Source organism: Octodon degus, unplaced genomic scaffold (assembly GCF_000260255.1).
Source record: "Octodon degus isolate 3935 unplaced genomic scaffold, OctDeg1.0 scaffold00092, whole genome shotgun sequence".
Taxonomy (NCBI): domain Eukaryota; kingdom Metazoa; phylum Chordata; class Mammalia; order Rodentia; family Octodontidae; genus Octodon; species Octodon degus.
The window spans coordinates 244,449-260,549 of record NW_004524668.1 but is presented as its reverse complement, the minus strand read 5'-3'; the positions used below and the strand labels follow the sequence as shown (position 1 = coordinate 260,549).

At 46.5% G+C, this 16,101-nt stretch overlaps 1 protein-coding gene across 1 annotated transcript in view; it reads right to left on the bottom strand.

Annotated features, from left to right (window-relative positions):
• Positions 1 to 5,541: 5,541 nt before the first annotated feature.
• Positions 5,542 to 16,101, bottom strand: part of Stmn1 (stathmin 1) — a 19,296-nt gene continuing 8,736 nt past the window's right edge. Inside the window, exon 5 of the mRNA XM_004637720.2 lies at positions 5,542 to 5,586. Within this exon, the coding sequence (XP_004637777.2) occupies positions 5,542 to 5,586 (45 nt within the window). The remainder of the gene's footprint in view (positions 5,587 to 16,101) is intronic.

Here is a 16,101-nt window from a genome sequence, read left to right as displayed (position 1 = left end):
AAAAAAAAAAAAAAAAAACAACTTCTACAAGAGCAATGGGTAATGAATGTAAAGCCAGTAGAGGGTAGTTTGATAAATTTCACATGACAGTTGGCATCCACAGTGCAATAAGACATGCTGAGAAGCCGGGGAGATAGCTCAGTGGCACAAGTGCCTGCCTGACAAGTGCAAGTCCTGAGTTTGAATTCTGGTATTTAAAAAAAAAAAAAACAAAACATGATGAGGCTTCCATTTCTGACAAGGGTGATGCTAAACCCTACAAGAAATAATTTGCAGAATTCATGAAGGCAGGGCTGGGGAGCTGGCTCAGTAGAATAAGCACTTGCCTGGCAAGTGCAAGGGCCTGAGTTCAATCCCCAGTTCTGAAAAAAAAAAAAAAAAAAAAAGAATTCATGAAGGCAGAAAGATATGCTGCTTGGAAACAGGGCTCTCCCAGAAGAAGATGCTGAACAGAACCTGTTTCACATACGAGGGAATGGCACTGCCCAGCCATAAGCCCGTGAAGAACAGATTGACCCTTCTCCTGTGTGCAAATGCCAGTGCCAATCTGAAGAGTAAGCCACTGCTAGTAGACCATTCTCAGACCCCTTGTGCATTCACGAACAGAATAGAACAAGGCCAGACTGCCTGGCGTGTAGAGAGCAGTGCAAAAGCTTGGGTCGCAAGGCAATTGCTCATGGAATGGCTGCATGAGATGTTTGCGCCTACTATTAAATATTTTTCCAACAAGCACCTTGCCTAGAAGGTGCCTCCTCATGGAAGATGCCCTGGCACACCCTCCAGCCTCAGTGGATGATATGGACACCAAGTATAACTGCAGAAGGGTCAAGTTCCTCCTCCCCAACATGACACTTCTTCTGCAGACCATGGACTAGCTAGTGATGTGCAACTTCAAAAAACTGCAAGCCAAAGGCACTCTTCACCAGGTGTGATGAGGTATCACAAAACACCTCAGCACCTCACAAAACAACATCAACAGCAACATTTCAATGTCCTTCACTCCATCAACCTCACTGACAAAGCTTGGGAAGATATCACATCCCAGACCTTAAATCCAGCCTGAAGGAGACTGTGGCCAAGAACGTGGCACTGAAGGTGACTTTGAAGGGCCTGACACACAGGTAGTGAAGGACATCATGTCCATGGGCAAGAGTTTGGGTCTTAACATGGACAGTGCAGACACAGAAGAGCTTGCTGGCTGGCCAAATAGCTCAGTGGATTAAAGCGCCTGCAAGCAGGCTCAGGGTCAGGGCCTGCCATGCCGGCCCCGCCCCTGGGGTGCACTGAGACAGCAATTGAGACTGGGCATGGTGGTCTGTAATCCCAGCACTTTGAAGGCTGTAAACAGGAGGATCACTACAAGTCTGATCTAGTAGTGAGATCCTGAACACCCTGTAGACCCTTTCCTAAAATACAAAAAAAAAAAAAAAAAAACCAACAGAAGAGCTTGCTGGGGCCCATGAGGAGCTGGCCAAGAAGAACTTGCAGAACTCTAAAGAGAGCAGCAGAGGGCGCTTGTTGAGGAGCAAAGATTTCACTGAGGGAGAGGAAGACGGGGAAGAGGCCGGCTGTGAGGTGGTAAAATCCAGCATGGCAAATGGAAGGAGTGTCAGGATTTCTTTGAGAAGCAACAGCTCAACATAACTGGAACTAACAGACTGTTGAATCTGATAAATGACAATGTGTTCTCTCATTTCTGGAGGTTGAGGCCGCAGCACAGGAAAACAAAGTGACATTTGACAGATTTCTATCAAAACTGACTTTGTAGCTAAGAGATAAAAGAAGAAACCCCTGAAGATCCCCCCAATGTCCTTATGAAGGAGGAATCTTCCTCCAAACAGTAACTGCCCCAACCACCTTTTTGTGCTGTACACCACAAGTCACCTCCAACAAGTTAGTGTTCTCTCTTCATAGTATACTGTACTTAGTTTCATATTTTTGTGGTTAAAATATATATATGATTCAAGGGCCAGCCATATAGCTCAGTGGATTAAAGCACCTGCTTAGGCAGACGCAGGGTCAGGGTTCAATCTCCAGCATGCTGTGCCAGCCCCAACCCCGGGGCATTCTGAGTCAGCAATTAAGGGTGGTGCATGCCTGTAATCGCAGTGCTTGGGAGGCTGAAAACAGGAGAATCACTCCGGGTCTGATCTACATAGTGAGGCCCTGAAACAAACAAACAAAAAAACCAGAAGAGCTTGCTGGGACCCATGAGGAGCCAGGAGAGAGAGAGGGAGAGAGAGAGAGAGAGAGACAGAGAGACAGAGAGAGACAGAGAGAGAGACAGAGAGAGAGAATATAAATAGCGAATATATTCTATATATATATGAATATATATTCATATATATATATATATGATTCAAAATAGATTAACCTTATTTACATTGAACCTGTAGAATAAGCTCTTCCCTGGCAAGCACAAGGGACTGAGTTCAATCCCCGGTTCCGCAAACAAAACAAACAAACAAACAAAAAATACATTGAACCTGAAGGGGAAATTTTATTTGGGTTTGTGACAAGTTCATGAGCCAAGGTACCACTGTAGCAAGCTCTGTCTCAAAAGATAAAAAAACAAAGCCACTACTTAAGAGGTTGAGGTAGGACTACTGAAGTTCAAAGCCTGCCTGAACAATTTAGTAAAAGCCTGTCTCAAAATAAAAAAATAGGGGCCGGGGAGATGGCTCAGTGGAATAAGCGCTTCCTGGCAAGCACAAGGGCCTGAGTTCAATCCCCGGTTCCGCCAAAAATAAAATAAAATAAAATAAAATAAATAAATAAAAAAATAAGAAGGGCTAGAAATGTACCTCAGTAGGAAGATGCTTGCCTAGCATGCACCAGGCCCTGGTTTCCATCTTCAGTCAGTATCAAAACAACAATGAGCAGGGCAGGGAGAGAAATAGGGAGTGATGCCAGAAGCAGAAGGTGGCTATTTTAGAAGGCTTTTGTCACTCCCCACCATCAAGGCAACAAGCCACTTACTCCCAGGATGACAGGCTTCTGAGGGCAGGGCCCTTGTATTGGGTAGTGTCTCTTGACATTTACAACAAACCATAAGGTAGGCATTTCATCCCTTGTTCTTTTTTCATAGATGAATAAATTGAGGCCCAGACCCAGGAATCAGAACTTGCTGGTATTAGAATCCAAGTTTGCCTGACCTCTTATCTCTTTTCTTTCTTTCGTATCAGAGATCCTCTTAGTGAAACTATTGATCAATCTCAAGGTCACTGTTATTATCAACAGTAGATATTTATTAACTGCCTAGTGATGGTGATCCAGGTCAGACCAGGCAAACCAGGTGGGCTGGAAACTCAAGACTAGGCAAAGGGTGGAAGCACAAAAGACATACAATTGCTCAGCCAAAGCCTGTCCCAATCCCAGGATTGGAATCCAGGGAGTAAATCTGGATAAAAAAAAAAATCACCAAGTTATTTGCAGCTCAGCGGCAAGGGACAAAAGGCAGAGGTGCCATTTTTAAGATTAAAAGTGTAATTCCAAACTTTACTATAGGTGAAATCACCCCAGGAGCTTTACAGGATATTGATGACTGCTAAATCAAACACTCAGACCTAATTGCAATGGGGAGCAGCTTGGGCACTGGGAATTCAAAATATGTAGCAAAGTGTGCAGCAGAGACAAGGATGTGTGCAGGAGGGAAAGACAGCTGTGGAGGCCTGAGGAGGAGGGAACAATGGCTTGGCCACAGGAAGTGTGTGGCTCAAAAGCAGAGAGTTCTGGGTGATCCCAAGTAGGCTCTTGAGAGATAGCAGGTGAAGGAAGGGCAGGAGATGGGGAGGGAATGGAATGGAAGAGGTGAACTCCTAACTCAGGCAGGGCCATCTGTCTCATTAGTTTTCTGTGTGGTCTTGAACAAACTTCTTCCCCTCTTTGAGACACAGTTTCTACATCTGAAAAGGGAGGACACTGAACTTGTTGATGATCACAAATCATTTTGGCTCTTTTCTTTGGTTCTTGGATACCCCAAAGCAAAGCTCATCTACAAATAACATAGCAATCTCGGAGTCAGGGCAGAGGGGCAGACACTTTCGTTAGCAGTCCTGGCTCCTCCGTGGACTCCCCAGTCACTCCGCTCATGCCACCAGACACAGGCTGTAGTTGTGGAAATTTCCACCCAGCCTGGGGAACATGATGTCCTTTCAGAGTCCAAGTGGAAATTTCCACTCTCTCCTGACAGCTGGTAGCAGATGCTGGTCTGCAGAGCTGGAGACAGACTGAGATCATGGTTATGGGAGGGAATGAGGGACAACTTGTGGTGCCAGGCCACACACGGGCAGTCAGGGGTTCAGGCATCTTCCTTCGATGAGTATTTATTAAGCACCTCACCTACTCTGTAAGGGGCCCTGTTCCAAGGGTCAGGAATAAAGGTGCTAGTAGGATAAATACTAACTCCGCTCTCCGGAAGTACATCATCTAACAGGGCGGGGAGATGGGGGAGAAGCCATATGAATATCAAGAATAAAAATGAAGCAGGGTAAGCAGAGAGGAAGTGATGTTGGATGCAAGAAGCTGGCTATTTTAGAGATCATTAGAGAAAGCATTGCTGTTGCCAAGGTAACATCTATCTGACTGTCAGAGGAAATGACAGGTATATCAGCCTAAAGGCAGGGCCTTGGCCTCATGCTCAGCTGAGGGTGGTTGGGGAAAAGTAGAAGGCTATGAGGCCACGGAGAACCCAGTGAACCTGGTGGCCTGCCCACCATGGTAAGGGCTGGACCGGAGCCCTCAGGAGGCTTTCTGGAGGTGCAGCGACGCGATCAAGTTATACCTTATTTACTTTTTTTTTTTTTTTTTTACATTTATTTATTGTGTGTGTGTGTGGCCAGCTCAGCCCACCAGGGGGCGGGGCTGGCTGGCATGTGGTGCTGGGGATTGAACCGCAGTCCCTGTGCTTTGCCAAGCTTGTTTCAAGTAGGTGCTTTAGACCACTGAGCCATCTCTCCAGCCCCATACCTTATTTACTTTTACAGACTGGTGTATTTATGTTCCTGTCAGGCATAAGCTTATCCTCAAAGGCTTGTCCCCATTACATGAGGCTGCCATGCAAGGGTGAGTTGATGACTTGAGAATAAACTCATGAGGCACACACGATGCAGCCTCATCACTTAGATGCAGGCTTCAGCAGTGGCCCTGCTCATCCTTCTGCTGCTGACGCCTGCTGGGAGAGGAGAGAGCAGCGGCATGGACACCACCAGCCCAGAGTTCCTAGCCCTAGAGACCAGCTTCCTTTGTCGTCCTGGCTCCGAGGCCCAGGCTGTGATTTCTCCTCCTTCTCTGGTGGCAACTCCAGAGCAAGTGGCAACACTCTGACAATACCCTGCTGCACACAAGGCCTTCTGGGTGGCAGCATCATGCTTCAGGTCCAAGCAGGTTTCATGACAAGCCATTGGGCTGGCTCCAAGCCCAAGGAGTGCTGGATGAGTCACCCGGACACTTGTCCTCTCGTCCCTTTTTCAGCTAGCTCCTGCTCAGCTGTGGGAGTGGAGGTGGATGCTCCTTTTGTCAGGATCTTCCATGGGTAACTCCTCACTCCACCATCAGCAGCACCCATATGTGTGGGTGGGCTGTGACCTGCATGCAAGGGCATGGCGTAGATGGCACCACAAGCAGCCCTTAGCAATCTTAGTGGTGTAAAAAGAGGATGCAGGGAGGGCGCCCCCTCTGCTCAGCACACAGAGGGACTGTTGAAGGTCTCAGACCAAAAGGTCAACATGTCTCTTGGGTTATATTTTGGTAGAACTTTGGGAGACAACGTGAAGCCGGCATAGTATGTGATGCCTGGTTTGTCTCCCTCTCAGCCAGTTTAGTGATAATCACGATGCTGCTCTCGCCCTGAGTTCAGCATCCATATATCTGTCCCGTGGTACTAAGACCTCTGGGATGCTGTTCCCACTAAGAACAGCGTGGCCGTGCCAAAACACCATTAACAACAATTACAGGAACTTCTCGTATTTTGGTGTAACTGAGGTGCATGGTGCCAAGTGCAGGGCTTGGCTTTAAAGGCTGCCTATGGGGAGCGCAGTGTACAGGAGAAGGGCAGAAGCCACCAAGCTGGCAAGGAAGCTACTATAAAAACCCCCGCCAGAGGGGCTGGTGAGATGGCTCAGTGGTCTAAAGCACCTACTTAGAACAAGCTTAGCAAAGCACAGGGACCGCGGTTCAATCCCCAGCACCACATGCCAGCCAGCCCCGCCCCCTGGTGGGCTGAGCTGGACACACACACACACACACACACACACACACACACACATAAATAAATAAATAAAAAAAAAAAAAAAAACCCCGCCAGAGACAGTGGTGGTGCAGACAGGACAATCATGGACCAAGAGGCACACAGGAGCCAGCTGACGTCCACACATCTGCCTCACTTCTCCTTCTACTGTCAGGTCACTTAACTGGCCCCACCCTGAAGGACACATGCATGGAGCCTATGCTGATTGTTCCTTCTTTCATCCACACATTGCACAGCCAAGGATTTGTGCAGTGCCCAGCCCTCTCATCCGTCAGTGGCTCCCCTGTCCCTCCTCAACGTAGTCCAAATCCTCACCCTCTGATCTCCTAGCCTCAGGTCTCCTTACCCCCTTTGCCACCTCCGGACACCACTATCTCATCTCTCAGCCCTCCACCTGCTACTCACCATGTCAGACACATCCACTGTTGCTTTTATCTGCTCAAATGTGCTTCTCCCTTGGAACTCTAATATGGTGTCAGCTCCTCCAGGACACTCTAGACTGTTCTACCCCATCCCCAGTCAGACTTTTTTTGTTTTTTCATTTATGTATTTGGTGCAGGGTCTCACTATGCAACTCGACTCATAGTGATACTCCCCAGCCTCCTCAGCACTGGGATTACACCCAGTCAGACTTTTTGCCCTTTCATGTACTTATGTTAGTCCTTCTGAGGGGATACGTGCAAACTGCCAGCCCCCTCCTTGCTGTGTGTTGCTAGGACTTGGCCTACATTCCTATCACTCAGCACAGAAAATGCATCTTAAAAAATGGGATAGGGGCTGGTGAGATGGCTCAGTGGTCTAAAGCACCTACTTAGAACAAGCTTAACAAAGCACAGGGACCGCGGTTCAATCCCCCAGCACCACATGCCAGACAGCCCCGCCCCCTGGTGGGCTGAGCTGGCCACACACACACACACACACACACACACATAAATAAATAAAATAAAATAAAAAGTGGGATAAATGGATGAGGCTCTTCTTGGGTACCTGACTACAGAGAAGAACAAGAGGCAGTCTCGGCCCAAAGCTAAGAGATGGGGGACTTCAGGAAACAAGTTGTCAAAGTGAAACACATGATGTTCAGGAAGAGCAACGACTGAGTGCAGTGGCATTTCAGGAGTCAGAAAGCCCTGGATAGAACCCAGTCTTAGTTGTGTGGCTGAGGCTTTCTTCAACTTCTTATAAAATGGGGACAGGAATACCTCCCTTGAAGAGAATGCAACCCACTGTTTGACTCACAGAAAACACTGGACAGGTATGTTGACCATTTTGATTTGCTAACATAATGGGTGGGTGAGAAGGACTCTAGAACAGATGTACCTGATCCTGTCACCTGATCAGTTACACCAAAACCCCACCATCAGGGCCGGGGAGATGGCTCAGTGGAATAAGTGCTTCCCTGGCAAGCGCAAGGGCCTGAGTTCAATCCCTGGTTTCACCAAAAAAACAAAACAAAACAAAAAAACCCACCATCTCTGACACCAATGAAAATGCAATAGAGGTCAGAGGTCAGGTCTGGCTTCTCCTTGTCACCAATGGGACAGTTCTTTAAGGGCAGGAACTTTTGTCTGTCTATTCACTGCTAAATTCTCAGTAGGTCCTCTTATTATTTACTTATTTATTTACTTTTCAGTACTGGGGATAGGACTGAACCCACACACTGAGCTAGATCACTAGCCATTTGTAATTTTTTTTTTTTTTTTTTTTTTTTTTGAGACAAGGTGTTGCTAAACTGTTCTTCAGCCTCTGAGAATTCTGGGATTGTAGGTTGAGCCACCCTACCCAGTTCTTTTTTTGATTGTTTTGGTGCTGGGGATTGAATTCAAGGCCTTTCACATCTAAGCATGTGCTTTACTATTAAGCTATACCCTACCCCCCAATAAACTTTTTTTTTTTTTTTTTTTTTTTTGTGGAACCGGGGATTGAACTCAGGCCCTTGCGCTTGCCAGGAAAGTGCTTATTCCACTGAGCCATCTCCCTGGTCCCTCCCAATAAACTTCTTGAATAAAGAAATGACTTAATTCTTATTTGGCTAACTTAGTGCTTCTAAGTAATTCCTTCCCCTTTCCTTAGGCTGAGAGTCCTTCTTCCAAAATCTCAAATTCAACATGACTCCATTAGCTATGACTATTCCCGAGCAAACAATGAAAAGCCACACACACACACACACACACACACACACACACACACAAAGGCTTAAACAAGTAAAAAGATTAATTTACCTACCACAACAGAAGATAAGTAGTAGACAGCCAAGCCAGGGTACCACTTCAGAATGTCATCAAGGACTCAGGCTCTATTTGTCCCCTGCTGCAACTATCATTTCATGTGACTTTTACCCTAAAGATCCCAAAGTGGACATCTAGATATCAAGTTTCTTTCTTTCTTTCTTTCTTTCTTTTTTTTTTTTGGCAGAACCGGGGATTGAACTCAGGCCCTTGTGTTTGCCAGGCAAGCACTTATTCTACTAAGCCATCTCCTCGGCCCCCTTAGATATCATGTTTCTATTCCAGCTAGCGAGGTTTGCCCCAATGACCAAACAAAACCATTGTTTTTCACCAACCTCATCATTTTATAAATGTTTTGAGTCCCAGAAAAGTCAAAGACCCCCAGAGAGCTGACTGAATAATCAAACGGGGAGAGGCATCAATTGGGGGATAGTGTTTGGGTGGGCTGGTACATAGTCACCTAGCAGGTAGAAATTATCCAGTTTTCCCTGCCAAGCGCAAGGGCCTGAGTTCAATCCCCGGTTCTGCAAAAAAAAAAAAAAAAAAAAGAAATTATCCAGTTTATAGATGAGGGCATGGGTGCCGAAGGTTGTGCAGGGCTGCTACAGCCAGTATTTGAGCCCACTCTATGCAACTCCAAACATCTCTGCAGGGAATCCCAGGACCTGCACCTGAGGCTATGACTGTCCGTGACCATGGACGAGTCCTTTCTTCAGCCTCAGGATCCTCCTCTAAATGAGGAATGTAGGCTCCACTAGACCACCGAGGGCCCTAAGAGATAAAACTGACATTCTTGGCACTGGAAATAAATGCCTGCCTCTGCTGAGGCAGAAAAAAAAGCCCAAAGCCTCTAGATATCACACCCCTTGACCTTTTGTCCTACCTTTAGGCCCTGTGAATGTACGGGGAGGAAGGAGAACTGCTGGACCCTGCACCCGACCCAGCCTGAACTAGGCCTTGCTGGCCTACCTCAAGGGCAGTGCCAGAGGCTGGGCCTCGGCCTACTCCCTTCACTGGGGCTGACCTCAGCAACTTAGCGAAATAAAACCAATGTGTGGTTTTCTTTTTTTTTCTTTTTGTTGGAACCAGGGATTGAACTCAGGCCCTTGCTCTTGCCAGCCAAGCACTTATTCAACTGAGCCATCTCGCCAGCCTCCTGCGAAATAAAACCAAACAATGCCATTAGCTCCTAGAATTAGGGGTCTGTTTCCTCCAAGCCTTTGAGACTTTAAAAAAATCCTGGGTTGGGGCTGGCGAGATGGCTCAGTGGTCTAAAGCACCTACTTGAACAAGCTTGGTAAAGCACAGGGACCGCGGTTCGATCCCCCAGCACCACATGCCAGCCAGCCCCGCCCCCTGGTGGGCTGAGCTGGCCACACACACACACACACACACACAATAAATAAATAAATGTTTAAAAAAAATAAAAATAAAAAAATCCTGGATCAACATTTAGGGATATTAAACAATTAACAGGGGCCAGGGAGATGACTCAGTGGAATAAGCGCGGGAGGGTCTGAGTTCAATTCCCGGTTCCACAAAAAAAAAAAAAAAAAAAAAAAAAAAAGATACAAAACAGTGGGGCTGAGGAGATGGCTCAGTAAAATAAGTGCTTCTCTGGCAAGGGCCTGAGTTCAATCCCTGGTTCCACAAAAAAAAAAAATAATAATAATAATAATGATAATAACACTGAACAAAACTTATGAAATTGTTATGAAAGTTTATTTAAAATTTCTGTGCTTACTTTGTCAACCCATAACAGGTCCTGGCTGGCAGTGGTCCTGCACTACACTGTGGTAGCCCTGACTCAGACTGCTGAGAGGTGGACTCCACTCTGCAGAGCTTCTCCAAAGACCTTCCAGACGCACAGGCTCCTGCACCGACACCCCCAACAGGCGCTTGCAGATACTAAGCTAGCCAAACCCAAATAACCCAGGCCAGGCACAGTGGTCTGACTCATAGCCAAGCCTTCTGAGATACAGTGTTATTAAAGCATCCCTCTGAGTCAGTGGGTGGGAGAAGGCTGGTGCCTGATAACCACAGGGAGGGAGCTGAGGGTGGGGCTGGTGGTCAAAGAGAGGGAAGAGCAGGATGCCATCTTTGCTTCTAATCCCCGTACCAAACTTGACCAAGCATCACCTCCTGGAGGAAGTCATTGCAGGCCTGCTCTGGGCTGGGACGCCAGTCTATGCCCTCACCTCCTAGCTCAGGCCTCCCTATATTCGTGTGGAATGGCAAGCATGCAAAGTTGGAAAGTGGTGCGTGGTGGTGCAGAAGTATACGATGAGACAGCATGTGTCTTGGTTCTCAGACACATCAGACTTACAGGTCCTGCATCTTTAGCTGGATGTTGCTGAGCAGCACCATCTCAACACGAGTCAGTGGACTGGGAGGGAGCTGGAGCTCCAGAGCCAACTATGTGGGCCTCAGGGAACTACATAATGGTAAGTCCATTTAGGACATCACATCTCGAGTACAGTGATCTCTGCCTGGTAGAGCAACAGAAAACTGTGGGCTTTACAAAATTGAGATATGTGAGCTCAATTTTAGAAATTCTCCTAGAAAGGTCTTATGAAATGCGTGACTCTCCCCATTTTGAAAAAGTATAATGTGACTCTGATGCCCAGATGTTGTCTGGCACATAAGGGACACCAATGAGTACTTGGTGACTAGATATAGAATGATAGTGTAGGGGACACAGGGCAGCCAGAGACCTCAGAGGGAAGAAGATTCACTTCTTAAATAATCTTTTGTACCCATTGGACTTTTAACCTAAAAATTAAAAAAAATTAAAAAAATTGGGTAACTGAAGGTGTTGCTGTCAGCTGGATCAGGGACTAGAAATTCCAGGCCTCCCGAAGGTCAGGGCAGGTGAAGGACACAAAAGGGTAAACCAGAAAGACTTGCAGGGCACAAGTCCTACCTCCAGGGGGCAGCAGCCTCCTAGCACAAGCGGATTGCAACTGGGTGGGACCGTGCACCCAAAACTGTCAGACCTAATGGTTTTTCTTTTCTTTTTTTTTCCGGAACTGAGGATTAAACTCAGGCCCTTGAGTTTGCCCTGCAAGGGCTTATTCTCCTGAGCCATCTCTCAGGTCCCGACCTAATGGTTTTTCAAAAGCCTAAAATCAGCTGTTTATGTGGACCTGTCAAATAATTTTTAAAAGGCATGGACCTAACAGCTACTTTGCAAACAGATAACTATAGGCCTCCAACTTGTCTTTGGATCTATAAGGATTCCATTGAGGATTTTTTCTTTTTGAGACAGGGTCTTGCTATGTAGCTGGCTTTTAGCTCACTTTGTAGCCCAGACTAGTCTCAAACTCACAATGATCCTCTGCCTCAGTCTCCCAAGTGCTGGCATTACAAGCATGGGATTTGGGAACTTCCATGGCTAGCTTTTTTTTAAAACTTGCCTCCCAAGTGCTGGGATTACAGGCCTGTGCCACCACACCCAGTCTTAATTGCTGTCTCAGCTCACAGCTGGATCGAATGCCTGGCCCCTGCACCAGGTTGTACATGCTTTAATCTGCTGAGCTATTTGGCCAGCCACTCTGTGGCTTGTCTTAAAGCTAGGGCATAGCCATATTTTGTTTCTAGAAATATGAATTGACTCCCATAGGACATAGGAGGATGAGGACAAAGCAGATGCCTCAGTATGGACCAAGGACACATCACCCATTTAATGATTTAATTTAGCACATATTTACAGAAGTATTTGTATACATAAATCAGGTTCACAGCTAGAGGTCCATTGGTAAATATGTTAGGCATGGTCCTTGTTCTTGAGGACCCAGCATTATACCAGAGACAATCTGAAACAATTTTGTAATAATGAAACACATTTGTGATATATGAGCTGTAGTACAAAATGGAGGTTAAAAGGGTGGGTTTGATTTCACTACTACTTGCTGGTTATGTCACTTTTAGCCAATCATCTAAATCTCAGTTGCTTCAGTTTTTCACCTGTGACACTGGGCATGGTGGTGCACTTGGCAAGTTGAGACAGGAGGATCTCTGTAAATTCGAGACCAGCTGTGGGCTACAAAAGTGAACACAAGGCCAACACAAACTGCATAGTGAGACCGTCTCAAAAAAAATTTTTTTTGCCTGTGAAATGGGCGTGATAACCTCAGAGGGTTATAGTAGGGATTCAGTGAGATAAAATAATAATACTAAGTACAAAACAGTGGGAGTAGAGAAGGCTGAGCAAAGTCCGAAACCCTCCCATCCCAGGAACACCTGAGCTTTTTGCCAGGGAAGGCGGGAGGGGCCACAGGTGTTGGAAGTCCGGGCCCCAAAGCCCCTGCACCCAGAGGCTGAGTCCTTCTCTTTGTCATCTGCTGCCGTCTGGCTACTTCCCACCTTGGGTCGAACTTCAGCGGCCCATTTATCTTAGTGGGGCTTGGTTGCTCTTGGGCTTGGTGGGAGGCCATGGGCCAGAGCCCCTCCACCAAGGCTGATGCAATCTGGAGTTCATCAACAGGATTTTAAAAATCTAGATGCACGTACAAAACAAGTAGAAAACTTTCCTGTGCCCAATGATGGAATACCAGCTTCCACCGGCAGAGGGCTCAGCTACAGGGATACTTAAAACCTCTTTTGGACTGGGGAGATAGCTAAGGGCCTGCGGGGCAAGCACAAGACACCGAATTTGATCTCCTGTACCAAAAAAAAAAAAGCCCATTGCTGTGGCTGCGCACACCTGTAATACCAGCACTCAGGAGGCTGAGGCAGGAAAATCATTGAAAGTTTGAGGGGCCTGGCCCTAGCCCAGTTCTTGGGCTGGTGAGATGGCTCAGTGGTCTAAAGCACCTACTTAGAACAAGCTTAGAAAAGCACAGGGACTGCGGTTCAATCCCCCAGCACCACATGCCAGCCAGCCCCGCCCCCTGGTGGGCTGAGCTGGCCACACACACACACACACAGATAAATAAATAAAATTAAAAAAAAAAAAAAGAAAAAGAAAGTTTGAGGCCAGCCTGAGCTACAAAGTGAGTTCAGCGTCAGCCTGAACTGCAGAGACCCTGTCTCAGACAAAAACTTCTATTTCATCTGGGCGGAGGCAGGTGCCAAGATCCTCAGCTCACCAGTCATGTTTTGGGGGCCTCAAGGTTCAACTCAATGGGGAACCCTTAGTAACTATGACATGGCCCAAAACACAAAGGGTCTACAATCTAAGCAAGTAGGTAAGCGTAGTGAAATATGCTTAGAGTCCCAGCTGGTCCCAGCTGCCAGGGAGGCTGAAGTAAGATGAATTCAAGGTCAGACTGGGCAACATCATGAGGCTCCATCTAATATATATATATATATGGAATCAGGCTTGGATCTGGAAGGGAACTTCCAAGGCACCTACTGTAAGAAGTCTGTCCTTAACCTAATTATTCTAAACAAATCACATATTCATGGTAACAAGTGACTCAAGTAACTGAAATGGTGGCAAGGTAGCCAAACTCTCATGGGAGATTTACTTTGAAAGGTAAAATGTCACCAGAAATTGAATTACTAATACAGGATAGAAACACCTTTCCAAGGTATGGTAGAATAAAGATGGTCATGAATTACCTTTTTAAGTAGGTAGCACTAGTGTAATTTAGTGATTTCAACTTGCTGAGTCTGAGGTGCAGACATCCAGGGTTAAGAGAATGCTGAGCCGCTAGAGCCCCCTGCTGAAGAGCTCCCCTTTCAGTCCAGGGCCTGGAGAAAAAATGCCTGGTGGGTGAGATTCCCTTACTAGATTAGAACGCTGGGCAACTTGTATCACCTGCCCAAATGTTTTACTCTGTGCAGTGAGGTTAACAATATGTGTATTAATGATGCCTGTATGGAAGTGCTTAAAAAACAGTAGCTCTGATTCTGGTATCTCACTTTCCCAGTCACCTCTGGCTTCTCATCCTCTGGTTTCCCAGTAGCTCATCCCAGTTCTTCAGTACAGCAGTATCAATCACATCTTCTACTCTAGAGCAGACACCCTACAGCCCAGACCCCTTCTCTCACGTCTCCAGTGTAGATCCTCCAGTTCCCCTCTGTGGTCTCTACTATGCCCGCTCTCCTATCAGATCACTGACCCCCATTTTCTCCCTTTAAGTACTCACTGACCAACTATCCTTGTGTTCTAAAGCCTTCCAACAGACTTCCACTGCTTTCACATAATTCTTTTGGTGGTACCAGGGATTGAACTTGGGACCTTGCACTTGCCAGGCAAGCACTTATTGCACTGAGCTATCTCTCTGGCCCCCAAAAATTTGAAATTTTTTTTTTTTTTTTTTTTTTGGTATGGGGAATCAAACTCAGGATCTCACACTTGCTAGGCAGGCACCGTGTCACTAAGCTATACTCTCAGCCTTCACTGCTTAAGATGAATGGCGGAGACCTGCCAAGAGCCACGTGCTCCATGTTTAACAGTGTTCTGTTAGGGTCTGCACTGGGTCTATCCTCCTCAGAGGTCTACAAGTCTCCCAGGTCAACCACTCTGTGATTACTCCTGAGCACTATAGCTCACTTGCTTAGGTCAACCGTGTCTATAATATTCTCAGTGAAGTGTTATATAACTTTCCTCCCCCTCAAGTGCAAGCACAGATGTGCTGGGACTCACATTTGTTTCCATCCCTAGCATATATACCAAGCTGGAGCACATTCATGTACTAGTTAAATGCTGACCTAAGGGCCTCCTTCACATCCCTCTAACTGCTCTTTTCCACAGGCCAGTCGATCAATCACAAAGTACAAGTATTGGGGCTGTGGAAATAGCTCAGTGGTCTAAGTGTCCACCTGACAAGCACAAGGTCCCAAGTTTAATCCCTGGTACTGCATGCTGTGCCAACCCCAAAACCCAGAATGGCGCACACCTGTAATCCCAGCACTGGGGAGGATGAGACAGGATGATCACTGAGTCAGAGCTGCGTAGCAAGACCCTGTACCAAATGAATAAAAATGTAAAAGTACAAGTAGTAAAACCCTCAGGAAGAAGAAACAGACTCATTTTCCACTAAAAATTGAAAAAATGGAGCCAGATCCATGGCAACAGGCCCTCCGCTGCAGCTGCACCTTTATGGCCTTGAGACCGACATAAGACAGAAGTGCTGCCAAGAGAGCCTGGCCTCCTGCAAGAGGAAGACTCCAGAGCTGGGCCCCAGGACACCAGGGCAGAGGTATGACACTCCCCAGCAGCTCATGGTGGCCATCTCCACCTCCCAAGTCACATGCAAAGAACTTTGCAATAGTAGTTATTTAACAGACCTAGCCCAACCTTCTGCATAACACCAGGCTCAGGACTAGGTGCTTTGCTAAAAGTCAGAAGTGAAATAGAAAAGTTAAAAGACTTCTGATTTTATGGGTAAGATACATCTCTTTAGTTCCCTTTGACACTGTTATCACAAGGTGGAGGCCTGGATTGCTTTCTGGGAGTAAATGAACACAATGTGCTAGGCTGTAACTGGGAGGCCCTACTTCTACCCATGTTGATCTTTTTTTCCTTTTTTCTAGTCTATTCCTTCCCTACAGTTTAACACCATCTGTAAAACAACAATAGCATTACTTCAAATTCCTCATCGTGAAATAGAAAATAAAACGTTCAGATAGGAAGAATTAGGGAGGGAAAGGGGAAAGCACAGAAAGGGGGAAAAA